This window comes from Gallus gallus, chromosome 1 (assembly GCF_016699485.2).
Source record: "Gallus gallus isolate bGalGal1 chromosome 1, bGalGal1.mat.broiler.GRCg7b, whole genome shotgun sequence".
Taxonomy (NCBI): domain Eukaryota; kingdom Metazoa; phylum Chordata; class Aves; order Galliformes; family Phasianidae; genus Gallus; species Gallus gallus.
In genome coordinates, this window is record NC_052532.1 from 83,858,825 (window position 1) to 83,881,140 (window position 22,316).

The window sequence follows — 22,316 nt, forward strand, 5'->3', positions numbered from 1 at the left end:
GTCTTTCTTCAGTTTATGTGAAATATTTTAAAAATACAAAAAAAAAAACAAAAAAAAAACCAAAAAAAAACATTAACTTCCAGGGAATACTTGAAAAAAACATTTATTTATTTAGAATTTGGAAAATTCAATCCATCTGTTCCTTGTAGGTGTGGGAAAGTGCAGCTGCTCTAACCAGCTTGGTAACAAGCAGCCTAATCAGCTGCTAGAAAACTAGAATACCTTGAATGGCTGTGGCTGTTATAAGTGTGCACATATGCAGTTATTCTATAAGAAGCTCGCTTTTTTGGAGTTCACTTTCAGCTCTGTCAAGGGTTTGTGATTTAAAACTCTTTCAATCTCATGTCACCTGGTTAACACTGAATTTTGAGCACCTGTGTTCTTACTGCTTTTATTCTAAACAGAAAGAAAGCCAAGATTGACATGCTACTATGACTGACTTAGCATGAAGGCAGTTTGTCCTGTTTAGCGAATCAGTTGTAAGGCTGAACAAATAGAGAGGTCCTAGTACAGAAGTCAAACAGAAACAAAGAATAAAAGAAGGATTGAGGGTAGGAACAAAATCCTTTGTGGAATCAAACTGAAAATTTTGGGGCAAAAAAGTTTAAAAAAAATTTGGAGTCTGACATTATTAATATCAATCTTGGAGAATGGAAGGCAGTTTTTCTTCCTAAAAAAAAAAAAAAAAAAAAAAAAAACATTTTCCAGACCAAAAGGAAATAGTGTCAGACAAATGTGTTAAACATTTTTGTTCTGCATTTTTACTGTCCTATAGTGTGTATGACCACAGATGTTACGTGGTCATGTAAGTACTGCACAGAATGTGTTCTTATATGTGTGCTGCTATCAAATACAAAATGTGCAAGTTGTTCTCAGAAAGAAAGGCAAAGAGTTTCTATATACTGTCTGTTTTCACAGTATGCTCATGTGGCTTTCAACATAGTACATCTGCTTCAAATTTCTAAAATCAGTCACTTTTTAACTTTTGTTAGCTTAGTGTGTTCTTACAGATGTGAAGATATTTATTTGATGACTTCTCATATGAGTTGTGCCTGGTAGATTTGGTAAGTGCCCCCTCCATCTTTTACCTGCATTCAGAATCATGTGTTTGCTGCTGATCAATAATTAACTCACTGTTTGCCCATAGAAGTCCTTTCACCCTGTGCTAAATGAAGTATTCTTACCGGGCACATTGTGCTTTCGTTTGTGTGCTTGAATGAGAGAGGGAGATATTATTAATAGCTGTGTGAGATTATTCATAGCAACCAATTCAATAATTGCTATATGACGTTTTCTTTATGCTAGCTCCCTCTTTGTCACTATAATGTAATTGTTAAAACTGATAGCAACCTTTGGGATATTGCTGCCTGGGAGCACTTAGGATAGTGTTTGTGATAAAGCAGAAAGAATTTTGTTACAGGTTCTAGCCTGTAATTTGTACATAGAGGAAAATAATTTCAGAGCTCTTTTTTGAAGAGTTATCTATTCTTGATTGCACAGACTCAGTCCAGGCTATTCTGCCTGAAAAACTGACAGTACTAATTTGTTTTAAAGGTCAGTCTACAGTGCTACCATTTCAGTACGTTTCTGTTTGTAGTATAACAAGTGCCCGGAACATATTCTAACTAGGTGTTAGAATAGACAATAAATTTCCTCAGTACGAAGTAGCCAGCTTTTATTATTAGAAAATACTGCTTATGCTTCTCTTTCAATGCTTTATATTTATGGAGCATCTAAATATCAATACATCCCAAAAGTACAGTATAGCTTTTGGGAATAACATTGTTGATTGTGTTTTGCCAGTATGGACTGGATCCATGCAACTCCATGCATGGCTTTTGCCCATAAGACTTTGAAGTTCCTGGTGTTGTTTAAAAATAAGGGCAAACAATGATGATAACAAAGCTGAATGCACATACAGTGTTGCCAAGGAAAAATTGTTAATATTGTAGCTATGTTTATGTATAGACAATAAAATTGCATGGTCTTGAAAGAACTGAACTTGAAAATGTATTTCTGCATCACTTTAACTTTATTTATTGTAGTATTTTGCAGACAACCATTGCTAACTAAAACAAAAACAACAGCAACAACAACAACAAAAAAAAAAACAACTGAAAATAATAGGTAGAAAGAATCAAGGTCTTCAGGTTATTAAGACTGATGTTCAAAACACTGAAACTTCCCAAAGCCTGGAGGACACAGTGAGGTAATTTTTTTTTTTAAATGACTACCAAAAAAGAAACAGGCTAGCCCAGATAACTTCAGGCTGCTCAACTTTATGTGGATCTTATGAGATGGGGAAAGTGAGGAGAAAATAGGTAAATAGCCTACATGGGACTTCTTGTTCTTAAAAGATTAAAGAAGGCTGATGCATCCTAATCATTGTCGCTTAATGGAAGATTGGTCTGGTCCATTTTGATCACTCTTCTTTTAAAACTTGATTTTTTTATCAGCCAAGTTTGTGAAAAGCAATTTCACTGATACAATACGTTTTTGGTTCCTAATGTGTTTGATCCCTTTTACCTTCTGATTACTACTTCATGATTCGTTGTCTGAGAAAGTTGGAAATACAACGGCCAAATTCATCCAAATGGATAAAGCAAAAGTAACTGATTTTTATCAGCTTTCATTCCGAGCTCACAATCACAAAAGAAGAGTTTTTCAAGCAGGTATTCCAGGTATTAATTCCTGACCTCAAATATTGTTTTGTTGTTTTGGCTTTTTTTTTTTAAGTAATTGGAAAAATTAAGTATTAAAAAAATTCAAACGGTTCATCAAACGATCTAACAGTGCCTTATTTAAGCTGTTTTAGTTCTTTCTCATCAGCCAATCATGTAAGAATACAGAGAGATCTTCGAATCCCTCTATGGGAAGGAGTTTTGTGAGCAGTAATGTCCGCTGGATGGAGACTGGATGTAGACATGAATCAGTTTCTTCTTCAACAGAAGGATGTGTGGTATTTGCTATGTGCTTCTGGAGATGAAGTGAGCTGACTTAAAAGTGAAGATGGTTTAGTTTTAACAGAACGTACTTCAAAAACAGCTGTTCTTCATCAATTTTGTAGGGATTGTTCATTTGCCCAGAAATTATTTTTTCATAAAATCCAAATTACAGGCATTTTTACACTGTCAAACTTTTAAACACCGGCACTGAAATAAATCCTTAGCCAGAGATAAGATTAGGACCAGAGCAGAAGTGAGGCAAATATTATAACTTCTTACTTTAAAATCATTGAAGCAGTTTGCTAAAGATTGTGGTAGATTCTTTAATCAAAACCATAATTACTTAATAATGAAATACTATTGGACTGAGTACCTAAGATTTTCTCTTCAATAGTAATACACACATTGTAGTCCAACCTGGTTGTTGCTGGATTCTGGATTTTGAATCAAGTTCATGTATGAGTCAAAGCAGCTCTTCGGTACAAGTAATTAGCTCCATGCAGGTGGAATAGGAGGTAACCTATTTTTCCATGCCTGTGGTCTTTTGCTCTACAAGTTGATTGTGATTTTTTTTTTTTTTTTTTTTAGGTTTAGGCACCAAACTACCCAGAAGTTTGGTAAGTGAATATTTAGCTATTAGTCATGTCTGATTTGTTTATTTTTTAACTGCTTCCCTATCTCTTCTAAGGCTATGTCATACTTGTTTGAATAGAGTTATCATAGAAGCTGTCAGTTAGGCCATTCTGCTGTTGGGCAAGGAATTGTTGAACCTGGAATTAAGCAGCTTTTGCTATGAAGTAGTATAAAGTAATTTCATCCTTATTTTTGTCTGAGTCTGGAATGAAATTATTTTGACTTAAGTATTTTTCTTCAGAACATCAGCAAGACGTTCTTGGAAAAAAAAAAGTTGTAAATATATATTCATGGAAAAAAAATAGTGATTTTTCTTTTTTTCCAATAATCCCAGTGCACGGTGATCAAATTTAACAGTTTTCTTGTTGTTTTGACATGTTTTTAAACACTAGCAAAACCAGGGAGACGCCTTTGTTGATATAGTTGACATTTGTCCTGAGCTTATCAAAAGGTACTTTCCTAATAATTTTTCCTTAGATAAATTACAACAGATCCTAATGAAGACTTGATTAGAAGGATTGTGATTAAAGGCAAATCTTCAGGCTGGCCTGTGAGCTGCCAATGGGAAGCCATTTCATTATCCATTATCTGAGTTTCTTGAGAATGTTGTGAGAACCAAACTGAAGTTAACAACGTGTTTGGAAATTATGAATATTCTGTATGAGGTAACCTGAAGGAGACCTGAAATATATTTAGCTCAGCATCCACTTCTAGTCTCTGTGCCTAATCCCTCAGCATTTTGTTCTCTCAAAAGGAATGATTCCTTAGGCTCTAGGAGATGTAAAATCTAACTGGGAAATTTCCACTATACTGATTATATGCTGAGTTTTTGTAATCTTCTTGGAAGATGGAATATGTGCCCCCTTCTTCCTAACCAAGTCAAACATCTTGTAATTGTAAGTAATCTAAGTAATTGTTTCCTGCTGCTATCCTGCTGCTTCAGTAGACAATGACCCATCCACAGTCTGTAGGGGGGCTGAAGCAGCTTCTCCTTGGTGCACGTCTCTTCCTGAAAATGATGTGGAGGAGGGGAGTGAAGGTAGTTTACACAGTGCTTTTTTTTTTTTTTTTTATCTCTACTGGATCCCTGTCAGCAGGGGAGGAGGAGGTGAAGAGCAGTGACCTGAGTGTAGCGAACAGTGTTACCCTCTTGCGTCAGGATTATTTCATTTCTGAGGGGAAGTTAGAAGCTGCAACGGCAATAAAAGCAGCAGTTTCTGCTTCATCTTCCAGAGCAGCATAAGCAGGCATTCATACCATGACACTCCACTGCGTGCATCTTTTTCTCTTGCTTCTGCTCAGTTCATGGTGGCCGGACTCAGAGAAGCACGTGGTGGGAGCTGTGAAGGTCAGGGAGCACTATATAGCTGCTCAGTTCACTGTTTGGACCTACAAACCGGAGTCTGAGGAGAAGTCCAGGTAACAAAGTACAAGATGGGAAGGGTGAAACTAGTCCTGTCTTGTGACTGAAAGTGTTTTTAGTCTCCTATGAAATTTTAGAGACCAGAAATACTTCAGCTGGTTTTGGAGGACCTGTGTGATCTCAACTAGAACTAATGAAGTATTAAAAGCTTTAATAAAATCATTTTTTAAATATATTTTCAGAGCACTTTTGTTGCATGTATTCTAGAACTTGCTTTTATCGTCTTCTATATCTGCACAGTGTTTTTTTGTTTTGTTGGCTTGGGTTTCTTCTGTTTTAGTGTCATTATTTTTAAATGTATGGATTTTGTGGATTGCTAGAATTAGCAGTAGATTGGTAATACTGCGAAGGCTTTCAGACTTTAGGGAATAAATAGCTTCTAATTTGGGTACTCTTACTTTCACTTAAATTAGAGCCCGATGAACTTTGGAACTAGCTGATGTTGTTTCTGAGTTATTCAGTAGTTTCTGTGACATGTTCATCCTGGGTTCTGCTGAGCAAAGGTTGTAGAATCAAATATTGCTATTTAAGTGAAAATACTATTTTTAAAATTTGTTTTTCTTATTGCATTGCAAGCTGATAATGCTACGGTCGAGTGCAGGTCGAGCATATAAAATAGCTTCTTTGTTTTGACAAGATGTGCTTGTGATAATAAACACTGCAAGTGCAATGCTGCGAATGACTTGCACCTTCTTTGGAATTGTTTAAATTAAACTTCGTTCTCATACTGTGTTCACTATATAGTCACAATACACAGCTTTTATTAGTTTATGAATTGGAGTGAAATAGTACAAATTACATGTTTTCTTCTCTAACGCTGAAGGATTTATTTTAATACTACTGCATTTTTTTTTATATCAGTGCATGACTTTGTTTTCTTAGTCTGATTTTGTGTTTGTGTGTGAATCTGAACTTCCCGGTCAGATTTCAGTTTTCTAAATATTTGTTTTTCAAGATTAATTCAAACAAAGTTCCTATGATTTCTAAAACTCCCCTTGGAAGTGTAATAAAACTGCTCTGACCTTAATGCCAAACGGCCAAGATGGAAGAAAATGGAATTTAAGTGTAGATAAATGAAGCCAAATGTCAGCTATTGACCTGGACATGTGGATTTAGTGTTTAGAACTTAATTATTGTCTGCACTAAATGCATCAATATGAACATTTCCTGTCATTTCATTAAACATTGCATTTTGGATAGATTGTTTTCATGCAGTGGATAGGATATGCCTCAAACCTCAGTTTGAAGTTTTCACTCTGTAATTATGTAAGAGTTTTTCCATATACATTGCCTATTGAAATAATATCACACAAGTATTTAGAGCACAGTATTGAGTGGACCTAATTAACTTTGTAGAACATCAATTCAAAAAAAAAAAAAAACCTCTGGAAAAAATACTTATTGCAGAAGGGCTGATGACTTGAATCCCAAAGGCATTTGAGTATGTAACTTGCTCTCTTTGAGCAGAAACTTGGTGCTTAAATGTAGAGTAAGAACCTGATTGTTTGCTTCTTAGCGTTCTAGGTAAATGATGAGGCTGAAAATAAAGTGGATTTTGCCAAATTTTTTTCTTTAATCAATCTTTAAGATGTTTATACTAAGGATACTTCTCTTCAGCACAGAATCATAGAATGGCTTGGGTTGAAAGGGACTTTAAAGATCTCATAGTTCCATTCCACCCTCTGTAGCAGGGTTTTCACTGTCCAGCTCAGGTTGCCCTGGGCCTCATCCAGTCTGGTCTTAAACAGCTCCAGGGATGGGGCATCAACAGCTTCTCTGGGCAGCCAGGTCCAGCACCTCACCATCTTCTCAGTGGAAAAACTTCCCCCTGACATCTAATCTAAACCTTCCCTCCTTAATTTAAAACCATAACCCCTTGTCCTATCATTATCTACCCATGTAAAAAGTTGATTTCTCTCCTGTTTAAAATCTCTCTTTATATATTAGAAGGTTGTAATGATGTCTACCTGGAGCCTCCTCTTCTCTACAAGCCCAACTCTTTCATCCTGTCTTCAGAGGGCTGGAGCACCCCTCCTATGATCATCTTTGTGGCCCTCCTCTCAGCACTCCCTAGTTGTGCATCATCTTTCCTGTATGTGGGCCCCAGACCTGGACACAGCACTTTAGATGGGGCCTCACAAGGGCAGAGTAGAGAGAGACAATCACCTCCCTCACCCTGCTGGCTACCCCTCTTCTGATGCAGCCCAGGGTACTGTTGGCCTTCCAGGCTATGAGGGCTCACTGTTGGTTCATGTTGTTTTTCATCAACCAGGACCCATAAGTCCTTCTTAGCAGGGCTACTCTCAAGGAGTTCTTCTCCCAGTCTGTATAAACATCTGGGATTGCCCCAGTCCAAGTGCAAAACCTTGCCCTTTGCTTTGTTAAAACTCATTAGTTTCACGTGGGCCCACCTTTTGAGTTTATCAAGGTCCCTCTATTTTCATAGAGGTTTACAGATTACCATGTATAAGTGAGATACATAAAATACTTAAAAACAGAGTGAAAATGTGGTTTTTGTGTGTGAAGCATTGCTGAGGCAGAGTTACTGAAAGTTTTGTAACTAGATCTAATTGCATACTCTGAGATTTGTGAAGTGTTGGTAAACCAATTGTTTTGTTCCTTTTAGCTGTACAGTTGGCATTGATAAGTTTCTTCCTCCACCTCTATAGTCTTATGTACATGTCCTGTTGAACATTTCCACATTAGGGCAGCACATCCATGAAGGTCATGGATCATGCACTTCTTCAGAGAGAAATTAAATTTTATCAGTGACTTCAAAGATTTGAAGCATGAACTGCTTCTGCCTGAGGGTTGTTCCAAAAGTCTAAGAGAAGGATTTACAAAAATCTCTTCAAGAACAGATCTCCCCAATCTGGACCCTGAATGTCATTTAAGCCAGCTTATTTTATTATCTCTGCCCAGCATCTCTATGTGTGAGCAGCCCATAAACTTCCTACTATCAGAAGTGCCTTGCTTAACTGAGAGGGTATTACAAAAATAGCAAGCAGAAGTACTGTTGGATTCAGTCATTGTACGTACTAGGAAATCAACCATAAGTGTGAAACTAAGCACAAATTATTTTCCCTTTAACATGTTTCACCATTATTTTAATTCCAGAAGGCTTCTCTGCTGGTTTCCTCCTGCTTGCCTGTGCATTTGCTGAGAAAACAGTTTGTGCTCTGCTTGGTGTGCATGTCATTTAGGAAACAAGATTAAGAACTGCCAGATTTCCCAGAAGGCAGTCGTCTTAGTTGTTTATTTTTGTTATAGCTGCTACTGGTGCTCGTTATTTATGCTATTATAGAATCATTGTGATGAGCCTTAAAGAGAAATACAGGTTTCTCATAGTGTTTTGTCAGATGCTTTCCAGATAAAGATGATCAGAACATCTTCCACTGTGTCTTAAATAGTGAAGAAAGCAAAAACATCTTCATCACAAAATCAGGACTATAGAAACCACAAGCAAAATAAGGGGTGAACTGTGCTAGGTATTGTAATTGTATGTCTAATATGTATGAAATAGTCTAGCTCAAGAATATCATAGGTACAGTGGAGTAAGAGGGAAAGAGAAAGACAGTACAAAGAGTTGGACCATGTGGCCAGCCTTCAGTGAAACGTGGAAGTGATGAAATGTAATTCCAGAATTCATTTTCCAAGGTATCTGTTAGGCTATAATGGCTTTTTTTTTTTTTTTTTTGGAATCTTTATCCTTTTAATTTTTTGTAACTCTTATGGTTTCAGATTGACGCATTTGGATCCGGTGTTTAAGAAAATTTCTTACAGAGAATATGAAGTGGATTTTAAAAAAGAAAAGCCAGCAGATAAGTCTACAGGTAAACGGGAAAGAAGATGCTTGTTTGCTGCACATCCTAAAGCCAGTAATGCACGGTGATGACACTATCAGTTCATGTACAATTGGCTCAAAGTCTGCACTATCAGTTCATGTACAATTGGCTCAAGGTCTGAGACTAAATATGTTTCTGATAGATCACTGGAAAGGAAGAAATAAAATATGAAGTCAGATGTGAAAAAATAACTCCTTGCCTTTGATGTCCTTTACTATTTTGTGGTGCTTTAGATAGACGAAGGTAGTCTCATATTTATGCTATACATGGTGTTGTATTTTGATACTTACGCAGAGTAATTGCATAGTCTGTTCTTCATATTAATGAAAAAAATAGCTTCAGATGTTAAAAACATCTAATTTCAAAGCAAACGTATGTCAGATTGGTGATACCAAATTGTTTCAAGTGAGCCTGAAAAATCTGGTTTTTTTTTCCAGATGTGTTTTCCTCTATTTTCTGAAAATTCTTCTTATTTAATAGAGAAAGAAATTCACAAAGTGGCTTACAATAAAGGAGACAAACAGGTGAAAAATTACCTTAGCAGGCTTCTTCCACCGAGGTTTTGTTTTTTTTTTTTGGTTGGTTCTGCAATATGAGAAAAGGTTTAAGTCCCTCCTAGAACCACTTGCAGGCTTTGCATAAAGAAATTTTCAACGTGCATTTTTGAACTTCAGAATACATTTTTGGTCCTTTTTGTTCTTTGACAGGTGGCATGGAGAGTGCTACTTAAAGAAATATTTTAATGCCCTTGTAATCTTTTATTCCGCCTTCCTAAAAATATCTGACTAAATTGCCTGTGAAGCAATGAATCCTAGAAATTCCCAGTGAATCTCCAACAGAAATCTTTTGATAAATATGCAACATCTGGAAAATAGACAGTGCTACTCACTAGATGCACAGTTTTATAACATTGCTGACTGTGAACTGCAGGTTTTGCAGCCCGACATGCCTTTTTACAGGTAAATCTTTGCGGTGGTATTACATTCTAGTCTATAGTTTGTGCAACTTGTACTTTGAGAGAGCCCTTATTCTCTGCTGGAGAAAGAATTCTTCCTTTCATTAAGCAAACTGTTTTGTTCACAGTTTTTTCTCTCCTTATCTTGACAGGACTCCTTGGACCAACTCTGCGTGCCGAAGTGGGAGATACTTTAGTAGTTCACTTTAAGAATATGGCTGACAAACCCATCAGTATTCATCCCCAAGGCTTAGTTTACAACAAGAAGGCAGAAGGTAAATGCTGAAAATCCCTGTGTTTTCTTCTTGTAGACTAGAGAGAGAACCAGACTAACACTGATGTCCTGGTGGGGTTCTATAGACCTCCTAACCAGGAAGAAGAGACAGACAACGTGTTCTTCGAGCAGCTGGCAGAAGTTGCGTGATTGCCAGCTCTTGTTCTCATGGGGGATTTCAACTTCCCTGATATATGCCGTAAATACAGTGCAAAGGAAGCAGCCTAGGAGGTTTCTAGAGTGTATGGAAGATAACTTCCTGATGCAGCTGGTAAGAGAGCCTACCAGAGAAGGTGCCCCACTAGACCTGTTGTTCACAAACAGAGGACTGGTGAGAGATGTGGAGAACAGGAGCTGTCTTGAGCAGAGTGACCACAAAATGGTAGAGCTCTCTATTCTTGGTGAAGTCAAGAAAGAGGGGCAGCAAAACTGCTGCCTTGGACTTCCAGAGGGCAGACTTTGGATTGTTCAGGACACTGATAGGGAAGGTCTCTGGAGATTCAGTCCTGAAGGGTAAAGGTGTCCAGGAAGGCTGGTCACTCCTCAAGAAGGAAGTCTTAGAGGCATAGGAGCAGGCTGTCCACCTGTGCTGTAAGATGAGCCAGGGGTGGAAGAAGACTTTCATGGATGAGCAGGAGACTTTTTTCTGAGGCTCCAGGAGAAAAAGAATCTACCTGCTGTGGAAGAAGGGACAGGCAGCTTTGTGAGAGTACAAAGAAGTTGTTAGGATATGTAGGGAAAAAATTAGAAAGGCAAAAGTCCAGCTTGAATTGAATCTAGCCTCTGTAGTAAAAGAGAACAAAAACTTTTTTGCAAATATATTACCAGTAAAAGAAGAGCTAAGGAGAATCTCCATCCTTTACTGTTTGTGGTGGTGAATGTGACCGCTGACAATAAGGAAAAGGCTGAGGTGTTCAATGCCTTCTTTACACCTGTCTTTAATAGTCAGACCAGTTATACTCAGGAACTCTACCCCCTGACTTGGAAGTCTCAGATGGGGCAGAATTCAAGTGGAAAAAGTTAGAGACCTGCTACTCCACCTAGACTGTCAGAAGTCCATGGGGCCAGATGGCATCCACCCAAGGGCGCTGAGAGAGCAGGCAGAGGTGATTGCCAGTGTTCCTGGTCATCCAGAGAGGTCCCAGAGGACTGGAGGCTTGCCAGTGTGACTCTCATCTACAAGAAATGTTGCAAAGAGGATCTGGGGAGCTATAAGCCTGTCAACCTGACCTTGGTGCCAGGGAAGGTTATAGAGCAGATAAGCATGTGCAGGACAGCCAGGGGATCAGGTCCAACCAGCATGGGTTCATGAAAGGCGGGTTCTACTTAACTAACCTGATCTCATTCTGTGATTGAGTGACCCACCTGGTGGATGAGGGAAAGGTTGTTGACGTGGTATACCTAGGCTTCAGCAAAGTCTTTGACTCTGTCTACCACAGTATTCTCCTGGAGAAGCTGGCAGCCTGTGGCTTGGACAGGTACATTCTGCTGGATAAAGAACTGGCTCAAGGGCCAGGCCCAGGAAGTGATGGTGAATGGAGTTAAATCCAGCTGGTGACTGGTCATGAGTTGTGCTCCCCAGGGGTATGTGCTGGGGCCTGTCCTGTTTAATATCTTTATTGATGACATGAACAAGGACATTGAGTGCACCCTCAGTAAGTTTGCAGGTAACACCAAACTGGCAAGAAGCGTCAATCTGCCTGGGGGCAGGAAAGCCCTACAGAGCAATCTGGACATGCTGGAAAGCTGGGCACAGGCCAATGGGATGAAGTTCAACAAGACCAAGTGCCAGGTCCTGCACTTTGGCCACAACAACCCCAGGCAACGATATAGGCTTGGGGCAGAAAGGCTGGAAGACTGTGTGGAAGAAATGGACCTAGGGATGTTGGTTGATGCTAGGCTGGTTAACATGAACCAACAGTGTGCCCAGGTGGCCAGAAAGGCCAATGGCATGTACAATGGCTTGAATCAGAAATAATGCATCCAGCAGGAGCAGGGAGGTTATTGTCCCCTGTATTCAGCTCTGGTGAGGCCACACCTCAAGTACTGTGTTCAGTTTTGGTCCTTTCACTTCAGGAAAGATATTGATGCCCTGTAGCACATTCAGAGAAGGTCAGCAAAGCTGGTGAGGAGTCTGGAGCGCAAATCTTACGAGGAGTGGCTGAAGAAACTGGGATTGTTTTGTCTGTAGAAGAGGGGCTCGGAGGTGACCTTATCGCTCCCTGCAACTTTGAAAAGAGGTTATGGCAGGGTGGAGGTTGGCCTCTTTTCCCACATTATTAGTGATAGGACTAGAGGGAATGTCCTCAGGTTGCGCCAGGGGAGGTTCAGGTTGGTTGTTATGAAAAAGTTCTTCTCCAAAACAGTGCTCAGGTGCTGGAATGGGTTGCCCATGGACATGGTGCAGTCACCATCCCTGGAGGTGATCAAGAAATGTTTAGATGATGTACAAAGGGAGATGGTTTAGTGGGGAAGTGTTGGTGATAAGTGGATGGTTGGGCTAGATGATCTTGGAAGTCTTTTCCAATTTTGGTGATTCTATGACTGTTTGGGTTTATGTATAGCACAGATATCTGCTGATAGTGGATTAAAATTTCACACCTATTTTTAGCTCCTATCTTGTTTGTGCGTGTAGTACTAGGAATATGAGTGTCTTCTGAAGTGTACGTTCTCCTGACCAGCTCCACCGTCTGTGTACTAGTACAGTTTGCACCTCAGGAACCTGAGGAAGTGAAGGAAGTTGAGGTGTGAGAAGTTGTGTTTCCCAGCAGAACCTGAACATATGCATTTGGATAATACAAACATAGTCTAATGCTTTTCCAGAGTACAACTGTGATTGGGCAGAACTAGATTTTTTTTTCTTTTTCTTTTTTTAAATCACTCAACTTAATGCTGTCTGGCTATTTAACACAATCTAACAATCAAAAGCAGAACACACTTCGATGTTAAGGCAATTTAAAAGATAGTCGGAGAAACTGCAGAAAGCTGGAATTCACGTGGAAGTATAAAAAGGTGCAGTAGTGGTCTGGCCTTATAAAATTCATTAGGGCTATGAAGACAGCCAGCCTAGAGCAGGTAGAAAGACAAAGTTGCTAATTGAGAATCTAGCTCAATCAGACTGAAGGAAAATTAGACTCAAGACTGTGCTACAGAATGTTTATTCATAAAATCATCTTCAACAGTGGGGACTTATGCAGCCTTTGTCCCCAGAAACCTGAAAATTACTGTAGATTTGAACTGGACAGAACAAAGACATCAATCTAGTGCCCCTTCTTCTCAAAGAGCTCTAGCTGTTGATATTTGAGCAAGGAAGAGAGTGGCCCAGAAAAGTGTTGGGGCAAGGGCTTCTTGAGGTTTTTTGGACTTTTCTTTCTGGAGCAGATTTTGGTGAAAGAAGTGGAAGAGAGTAGCTAAACTGTAAGCTTTTCAGAACAACACTGATCAGGAAATGCAGAAGCAAACATTGAGAAAGTTCTCCATGAATGGTTTTGTAGGCTACATGGAGGGTCTGACAGTTTTGTGACCTTTGAATGGGGTAGGTGGTTAACTGTTTACAAAACAAGTGAAACTTGGGACATTTTTTTGTTCCCTCACATAACTGTTAGGAGTGAACACACAGTTTTCAGAGAATAACATCCTCCAAGTGCAAAATAATCTTCTTCAGGAATTGTAAACTCATTTATACACTTTATGATCTCTTTTTGATAGTGTCCAAAGTGACACATAAATTCCTGCTATGCCACAGGTTGAATCTCTGTGATTGCCTGTTCTCCTTGGATTGCTTTCCCTTGGTGCTGAACCCAAGTTTTGACTTGCTGTTTGCAAGTTTATTCAAGGCTTTATTTGTCATGTGGGTACAAAAGTTTTACCTTTATCGCCTGGGGTATCACATAGGCATGATAGGTAATTCAGTTTCAGTGTTCTATTAATGTGCCTTTTGCACCTGGAATTTTCATTTTCTGACTCCCCTTTTTTGTATTGCATTTCTTTGGTTATTTTAGGCTTAGATAAGAGACATTACTGTTACTTAGATATGCAGTGCACAAAAGCTCTAACACAGCAAGCCAATGTAGCCTATACAGTGGCTTTATGAGAAGTGATTAGAAAGCTGGCAAAGTGAGCAGTATTTCAACTTCTACTGAATATCAGTGAGCAGAGGCTGAAAGTTCATACCATCGTAATCCTGTTAATTTGAAGAGAGACACCTTTTGACAGAGATGACAGTCTTAGAAGATCTTGAATCTGTAAGAAACAGGATAGTGAAATAGGTACTTTCCCACATGCTACTCTTCACAGTGTAAGTGGAGCCATCAGTCATCCCTATGAAGTATCAAATAGGTAAAAAATATATCAAACTTTTGGAATTGTTGCAGGAACTTCAGTTAGCTCATACTTTAATTACTGTCTTCATCTCATCCTACTTTCTTTTCTTGGCAGGCTCCCTGTATGCTGACAGAACATCACGTGTAGAAAAACAGGACGATGCTGTGCTTCCAGGCCAGGTCTACACATACGTGTGGGATATAACAGAAGAAGTTGGTCCAAGAGAAGCTGACCTTCCTTGTCTTACTTATGCATATTATTCTCATGAGAACATGGTAATGGATTTTAACTCTGGTCTGATTGGAGCACTGCTTATCTGCAAGAAAGGTAATGAATATGGGAAGGTTATAAAAAGGGACTTTTCAGTTAAAGTACTGGCTGATTAAGTTTTGTATGAGGAACAGATAAATTCCGCTGTTGATCTAAGACTCCTTTCTGCAAGAAAACAGGATTTTGTAGCCTCTCATAAATATAAAAGAATTACGTTTAAGGCAGGTTCCTCTAAGTAGAAAAATCTGTGTACTCCCAAAGTTTTTAGTTTCTGCTGCCCAAATGGCGTCTATTTTGGTGTTAAATCATGTACATTTATTGAAAGTAGCAAATGGAATTTTTTTTTTGTATGTGAACAATCTGCAGAAAGAACCATAATTCTGTGTGGCAGGTACTTAGGCCCAAACTGAATTCTACTTTTTGATAGAAATCTCACCTGTATGACAATCTCAAATAGATACTTTCTTATAACTGATCTGATTCTGAAGTATTTGTGAGTCTTTTCTATGCAGAAGTTTTCTGCTTTTTAAAGGAGCTGACAACCTCATGTGGTATTTGAAAAGGCAGTGCTCATACTGCAGATGGCTCAGCCATCTTTCTCCTTGCCTTGTAGTCTCAGAAGAGAAGCCAGAGTCTGGCTGTGTCTAGAAGGCTACTAGATATTATTAGACTTTTGATTCCATAGTTACCTAAAACAGAAAGCATTTTCAGAAATCAAATCACTTTATGATCATTCTTAAGATCCTTGTTTTTTGGGGCAGATTCAGGCTGCAGATTGTAACAGAAGAAGCAAGTTAGTTGAATACATACAAATTCCATTACGTTGGTATGAAAACTGTCTCACTTCTGCTTGAAATTGACACTTTTTATTTCTTTATTCTTCATAGGAAGCCTAAATGAGGATGGGTCACAGAAACTTTTTGACAAGGAATATATACTAATGTTTGGCGTGTTTGATGAAAACAAGAGTTGGCAAAGATCAGCATCGCTTAAATACACAATTAATGGGTATGCTGATGGAACGTTACCAGGTACTGTACAAGCTTATGTGACATGACATGAACATTAATGAAGATTGAATGTTGCCTCTGTTTGTCTTTTTTTGTTTGTTTTTTGTGCAAGAGAACGGGAATATATGAGTGGGGTACAGCCTTTTTAGAACATGTTTTAATCTAAATTCTGGACGAGTGGTATGCCATATTGCTAATAAGGAAAACAAGATTATTAACTTTATAAATAAACCAAACCCTTTTTTTTCACTTGGATAATGGGGAAGTAGTGATGTAACTAGGTGAACTTCTGATTGTACAGCACATGGAATATCCCAGATGAAAAAACTTCCTTGAAGTGGAAGATCAGTTACCATTAAATCAGACAATTAAGTGAGAAGACCAAGATGGTGATAATAGGACTATTCTATTAGCATTCTCCTTTCTTCTTATCTCTGTCCAGTCCATTGAGCAAATACAGAAGGCTCTTTAGGGCTGTTGGGTTTTTATTAAACAAATACTAGACAGGGTACTTAATTTCACTACATATAGCCTTCATTCTTTAACTTTGGTCCTTCTCATTGCTTTCAAGTGAGGAGAGATTGGCTCTCTGAAAGAGGCTGATGATTTTCTTCCTTCTTCCCCAGTTTGCTGTAAGTAAGATTGTCACTGGCATGTAAGATTTAACACCATTCTCACTTCTCTTTCAGATTTAGAGGCTTGTATGTATGACAACATTAGCTGGCATTTGATAGGAATGAGTTCTAAGCCAGAAATTTTCTCCGTTCATATAAATGGCCAGGTCATGGAGGAAAGACATCACCGAATTTCTACTGTAAACCTAGTGGGAGGAGCATCAACCACAGTGAACATGACAGTGAGCGAAGAAGGAAGGTGGTTGATATCTTCTCTGGTCCAGAAGCACTTGAAAGGCAAGGAAACATCTACTTATTAAACAGCTTTAGAGTTTTCCTTTTCTTCTTTAAGCCCCCCAAAGCTTCTGTCCTACAATGATACAATAACTGTATTTCACATGGTTTTCATTTAATCAAGAAACAACTGGAAAATATGGCATTCTGTTGGAATTAGAACTGCAAGATGAATTAAAAGTCATTCTTATCTGCAGTTTTACAGCTGCATGCAGATCACAGAGTAGCAGTAAATCAGAATTCAAGCTTCTAAGTCTCTGCAAGCTGTTCAGATGGTCACCATTTTAAAACGAGTGAGGAATCCCCTATTTCCTGAGAAACAGAGCTCTTTCAGCTATGGAGCACTCAATCTAATAAGTCTAATGAAAATATTTGATGTTTGTTTGATAGCAGTGATCAAAGTTCTGTTTGAAAGATTTAGAAAAATCATAAGAGCTGAAAGACAGGTTTGGGGAAAAAAATATAGGAAAAGAAAAAAAAAAAGAGACAAAAATGTAGCTTTTTATCAATTCAGCTGATATTTCCAAAGGCAACTAGCTGAGAGAGCTACTGTATTCCATTTCATTAATACAGGCTCCTTGAAGACTTTCCAGCCCACATGGATGCAACCTTTTTAAGCCTGAGAAAATAGCAATAATAAATGAAAGCTTACAGGCAACCTTAGGTAAAGAGAAATAAGAAATATGATTCAGGTGGTCAGAGCTCATAAAATGGAAAATCACTGTGGTACTCTGTTTCTTTTCAATTAGCTAAAATGCATGGCTACCTTACTGTAAGAGACTGTGGAGACAGAGAGGTGAAGAAGAGTCGTCTCTCCCTTAAGGAACGTCGCATGATCAAGAACTGGGAATATTTCATTGCTGCAGAGGAAGTCGTTTGGGATTATGCCCCAACTATTCCAGACAGCCTTGATAAGTAAAATAATACTTTGTCAACATAATATGGAGTGTTAACGTGAAATCACAGAGTAATTCAGGTTGGAGAGGACCTCTTAGGGCTGTCTCACCTGAACTTCTACTCAAAGCAGTGCAAACTTCAAAGTTCTATCCATACCAGACTGGGCAGGCCCTATCTGATTGAATTTTCACTGTTTGCACAGCTGAGGACCTCTTAGCCTCTCCTCGGTGCCTTTTCAACCTTGCAGTGAAAAAAGTTTTGCTCACATGTAATCAGATGTTCTAATATTGAGACCTTTGGCCATTGCCACTCGTCCCATCATTATGCAACTCTGAAGAAGTGTTTGGTATCTCTCATGTCATAGCTAAAGATAAAAATAAGATGCTTTCTTAAGCCTTTTATCTTACAACTGAGTATACCCATCCTTTCCTTGTATGACATGTGTTTAGTCCCCCTAATCACCTTAGTGACCCTCCACTGCACTCTCTTCAATGTGTCAGTGCCTTTCTTTTACTGGAGTGCTTTTAAGAAAACACTTTCTTTAACCTCTGAAGGCTAGCCTAAAACATGCAGATGACAGGAAATGCAGAAGGTAGCATGCAAGCCTGTTTTCTAAATTGCTTTTCAACATAAATTCTGCTAAAATAAACAATCCTTAGAGGAGAAAGGCAATATTTCTAGAGAATCAATGTTTTAAAAATGTTAGCATGGTAAAAAAGTATGGGATAGGGAGAAAGAGATCTCTCTATAAATGACCTTTGCATGACACCAAATAGATGAAATAAAAGTCATATTAGCATATTCGGCTGTTCTGTTCAACTTAAGGTAAGCACAAGGAAATAGAAGGAATTCTGTAATATACTTGATGTTGTAGTGCACAGTGCTGCCAGTGCTCTGTAGGATCATATAGGGTCAGTGCTGTCAGTTCCTCACTGCTCTAGTGGTGCTGATGTTGCAAGCTGATGTCCATAAGAATCTTTAAGAATTCAAGTAGATCAAGACAAATACCTTATCCTGTATGGGTCTATATACCTCCTTACAACATAGTTTTGATGTAATTCTTTAGTATACCTTCTTCTTTGCTATCATTTGCTGCTTCACTTCTCGCTTGCTTACAAATCGCATGGGGCAAACTTGTCTCCTTTTTATCTCTTTCTCTGCTAGTTACATGGCATCCCTCAACTGCTACAGTGCTCTACCTTTTCTTCTTTTGTTTGGAATTTCAGCATTTGGCCCTGTTCATTAGCCTTTTTTGAAGGGCTGGTGACCAGGACAAACATGTTATTCTATGTTGCTTAGAAATATTTATCTTAGTTCTGTTCTGCATTATAATTCTCAATGTTTTTAAACCTGGGTATTTCACAGTTTGTTATACAATGCTTGATTGGGATTAAGGTTATCTGAGCACTATTCCTGGCTTCCCTGAAGTGTTTGCTATTGTAAACAGTGTTTTTTCCTATATTTGTATATGCCCTTTTAAAAGAACATTATTTTCTGTTAATTTATCTTGAAAATGTAGGTGCTACTTCAGTTTGTCTCTTTCTTGCGTGTGTTCTCTATTAAACTCAATGAAAGCCCTGATATTGATTAGTTGTATGTGACCCTAAAACACAAATAATAGCATTGCAAGCTTTTTCTTATCTGATTTAGGATAAAATACGAGGTGAGGACCATTAGATTAACTCTGGAGTTGAATTTTATTACAAACAGTGAGATTTCTACTAGTTTCTTCAGTGCCAGTTCTGTAGTTGGTGTCACTCTTCAAGTTTTGTTGATCCATTTGTCTTTTCCTTTATTTTTAAGACGCTATAAAGCCCAACATTTGGACAACTACTCAAATCTAATAGGTAAAAAGTATAAAAAGGCTATTTTTAGACAATATACTGATGGCAGCTTCACCAAACGTCTGGAAAATCCTCGTCCCAAGGAAACTGGGATCTTGGGTCCAATTATAAGAGCTCAGATCAATGATAAAGTTAAAGTAAGTACTGTAAGTTCAGAGATTAGTGCTATAGAAAATTTTCCATTGGGTAGAGATATGTAAGAAATAGTTTGATTTGTTGATGTTTTTTTTTTGTTTGGTTGGTTGGTTGGCTTTATTGGTGTTTTGGTTGTGGGGTTTTTTTTTGTTCATTTTTTGCCAAATCCTATAGCTAATTTAATAAATACTGGCCCTATTAAAAAGTATAATCACAAGTGACAGCCTTTAGGTTAAAGTTTTCAGCATTCTGTCTATAATTTTCATTATCGTACTTTATTTGAATAACTTAATTCTTTTACACCTTTTTTTGTCAAGTATATTTGTATGTTGACACTGGTACACAATGAAAAAAGGTAGATCAAGTTGGACTTCTAGGGAAATTTAGGTCAGAGGCTTAACCTCATGAGCCGCTCATTCCTGATGTTTTTTTCTGGCTGTTTTAGTCAGTGTTACTCAGTTGTCAATAGTTAAGTGTTCTTTCATGGAGTTATTAAATGAAACAACAAAACACTACAAGCTTGTGCTGCTGTTTTGTAGTGTTGCATCCTCTTGCCCTTCTGTTGTCACTTAGTGATGCATGAATTTATCAGAACATCCCTTTTTTTTTTTCTGATTTTATCATGAGTAGACAGCACGTCATCTTTTCTACTCACTTCCCCCTTCCAGTCTTGGAATCAGGGAAAATATTTTCTTTTAAACTAGTTTTCTCTTGTGCTGAAGGCTGTTAGGCATTTCAGTCAATAACTTCATATTTCTTGAGGCAGTATGTGCCCAGAAGCTGGAAGAACAAATGTTTTCTAGGTGGTAGGTATGAGAAACTGAAGTTCACAGTGTGGGTTCTACAAGCCCAGCAGAAGCAGGATCCCACAGAAGCAATGCCCAGGTACCAGCAGCATTTAGACAATGAATTTATATTGTGAAACCATATATGAAGCATCCTTTTGCCTTTTCAGCTCTTTCAGGGCTAAAACTAGGCAAACTCTACTGCATTTGAAACTTGGTTATATGTTCAGAGACAGATTTTTGGAATACTAAATTTTTCTTTTTATTTCATCTATCAATACAGATTGTATTCAAAAATAAGGCCAGCAGACCCTACAGTATGTACTTCCATGGAGTGACGCTTTCAAAGAATGCAGAAGGAGCTGATTATCCTCAGGATCCCACAGGTAAGAAATTTGTGGGTCATGTTTTGAATATCATTGACCATTGTGGAAGGTTCCACTGCTTTCAAAGAGACACTGTTGGTTGGAATTCATGACCTGAATTCTGTGATCTGCCTCTGCTGACCTTTTGTGCTGCCGTATGGAGAAACCAAGGTAGTATCTGCAAAGTATTAACAAATAACCTTTCTTCAGTGTCTTAGTTTTCTGTTCTTACTGGTGATTTTAGAACCTTGCTGAACTTCATTTATCTCAGGGGTAGCTTGAAACGACATAAGTTCACCAATTTCATTAAAAGGTGCAATCTGGCAGTAAATAAAGATCTGGCTCTAAATTTGTATTATCTTTGTTCTTGCTGTTTATTTTTCCTTAGGCAATGCCACCCAGAGTAAAGGAATTCAACCAGGGAAGACCTACACGTATGAATGGCAAATTGCTAAAACAGATCAACCTACTGCACAGGATGCACAATGCATTACCCGGTTGTATCATAGTGCTGTAGATATTGAGAGAGACATAGCCTCTGGACTGGTTGGCCCACTTCTGATCTGTAAAAGTGAAGCACTTTCTCAGAAGGGTGTGCAGGTAATGTGCCTGGCAACCTCTCAGATAGATTTTGCTCATTAATATTATTTGATCTATAGTGAAATTTGTTTTTACTTTAATTTAGAGAAATGTCTTATAGAAAGCAGTCAAACTAATAGGTTACTGAAGAAATTATTTGAAGATACAGTCTAACTGTCTACAGTGGTAGAGGAATTTTATTCTGATTTTCTTAGCAAGAGCAGCATTTCAACAAGAAGTCGGCCTGATTTGTACGTCTGTTTCTAGAGTTGAAAACAAACTTTCCTTCTGTTATTTTTACCTTCACACTTCTTCATTCAGATCTGAGCTGATCTTTGTAACACATCTAACTCAACATGGTCTGCCAATCTCTGGCATCACTGATTCTAGAACAACCCAGTGATATGCAAGAGTTCTGGGAGAGTTTATTTACCATCCACTGAAATCTTGCTTGGAAAAGGTTAGAGCATCGCGTTGGGAAAGAAACATCAACAACTTTGTGCTTGGGTCAAACTAGAAGGCTGGTCCATTTACTAAGAACCCATCTGCATGTCAGTAGTGCTAGCAGCTTGCTCAAGGCTGCACCACACAGCTGATTGCTGCATTAGAGTGTCACACTGAAGTCCTCACCCCCTATTCCCTTTCATTTAGACTTTGAATCGCACCACAACTCTATTAAAGCTTATGTTGCTTACATTGTAGGTAAGTAAAATAGAACTGAGTCATTAGTGTTTCTGCTCATAAAATGTAATTGTGCTTGTGCTGATTGTCTTTCAGAAAAAGGCAGATGGGGAGCAGCATGCAATGTTTGCTGTGTTTGATGAAAATAAGAGCTGGTACATAGAAGACAATATCAAGGACTACTGCAGCAACCCTGCCTCTGTTAGAAGGGATGACCCCAAGTTCTATAACTCAAACATAATGCACAGTGAGTGGGATAACAAACTGAAGATTGTGAAAGTCATGTGAGACCAACCGTTCAGTGATTGTAGTTCTCAGATGTAATGCAATTGGGTATTTCTCTAGCGGGGACTGGGCTGACTATGGGCCTTGAAGCAAAGGCAAGAGTTATTTAATTTTAATACAGCACTCTGCTGATTTGGAGATACTGTTTCCAGAGCTGGA

General features: G+C 38.4%; 1 protein-coding gene across 4 annotated transcripts in view; it reads left to right on the forward strand.

Moving 5' to 3' along the window:
- The first annotated feature begins 356 nt into the window (after nucleotides 1-356).
- The window catches only part of F5 (coagulation factor V), a 40,642-nt gene continuing 18,682 nt past the window's right edge, over nucleotides 357-22,316 (forward strand). For 3 of the 4 annotated variants that reach the window (XM_001231900.7, XM_015296621.4, XM_040646589.2), the window contains exons 1-11: nucleotides 4,810-4,997; nucleotides 8,743-8,834; nucleotides 9,954-10,076; nucleotides 14,513-14,725; nucleotides 15,556-15,699; nucleotides 16,368-16,589; nucleotides 17,336-17,501; nucleotides 19,287-19,464; nucleotides 20,531-20,633; nucleotides 21,001-21,212; nucleotides 21,969-22,119. In XM_001231900.7, the coding sequence (XP_001231901.5) occupies nucleotides 4,837-4,997; nucleotides 8,743-8,834; nucleotides 9,954-10,076; nucleotides 14,513-14,725; nucleotides 15,556-15,699; nucleotides 16,368-16,589; nucleotides 17,336-17,501; nucleotides 19,287-19,464; nucleotides 20,531-20,633; nucleotides 21,001-21,212; nucleotides 21,969-22,119 (1,765 nt within the window). In that variant the 5' untranslated portion in view covers nucleotides 4,810-4,836. Of the gene's footprint in view, nucleotides 1,065-2,045; nucleotides 2,210-4,809; nucleotides 4,998-8,742; nucleotides 8,835-9,553; nucleotides 9,806-9,953; nucleotides 10,077-14,512; nucleotides 14,726-15,555; nucleotides 15,700-16,367; nucleotides 16,590-17,335; nucleotides 17,502-19,286; nucleotides 19,465-20,530; nucleotides 20,634-21,000; nucleotides 21,213-21,968; nucleotides 22,120-22,316 lie in introns of those variants that run through there. The other variant, XM_040646581.2, reaches the window with a different exon arrangement.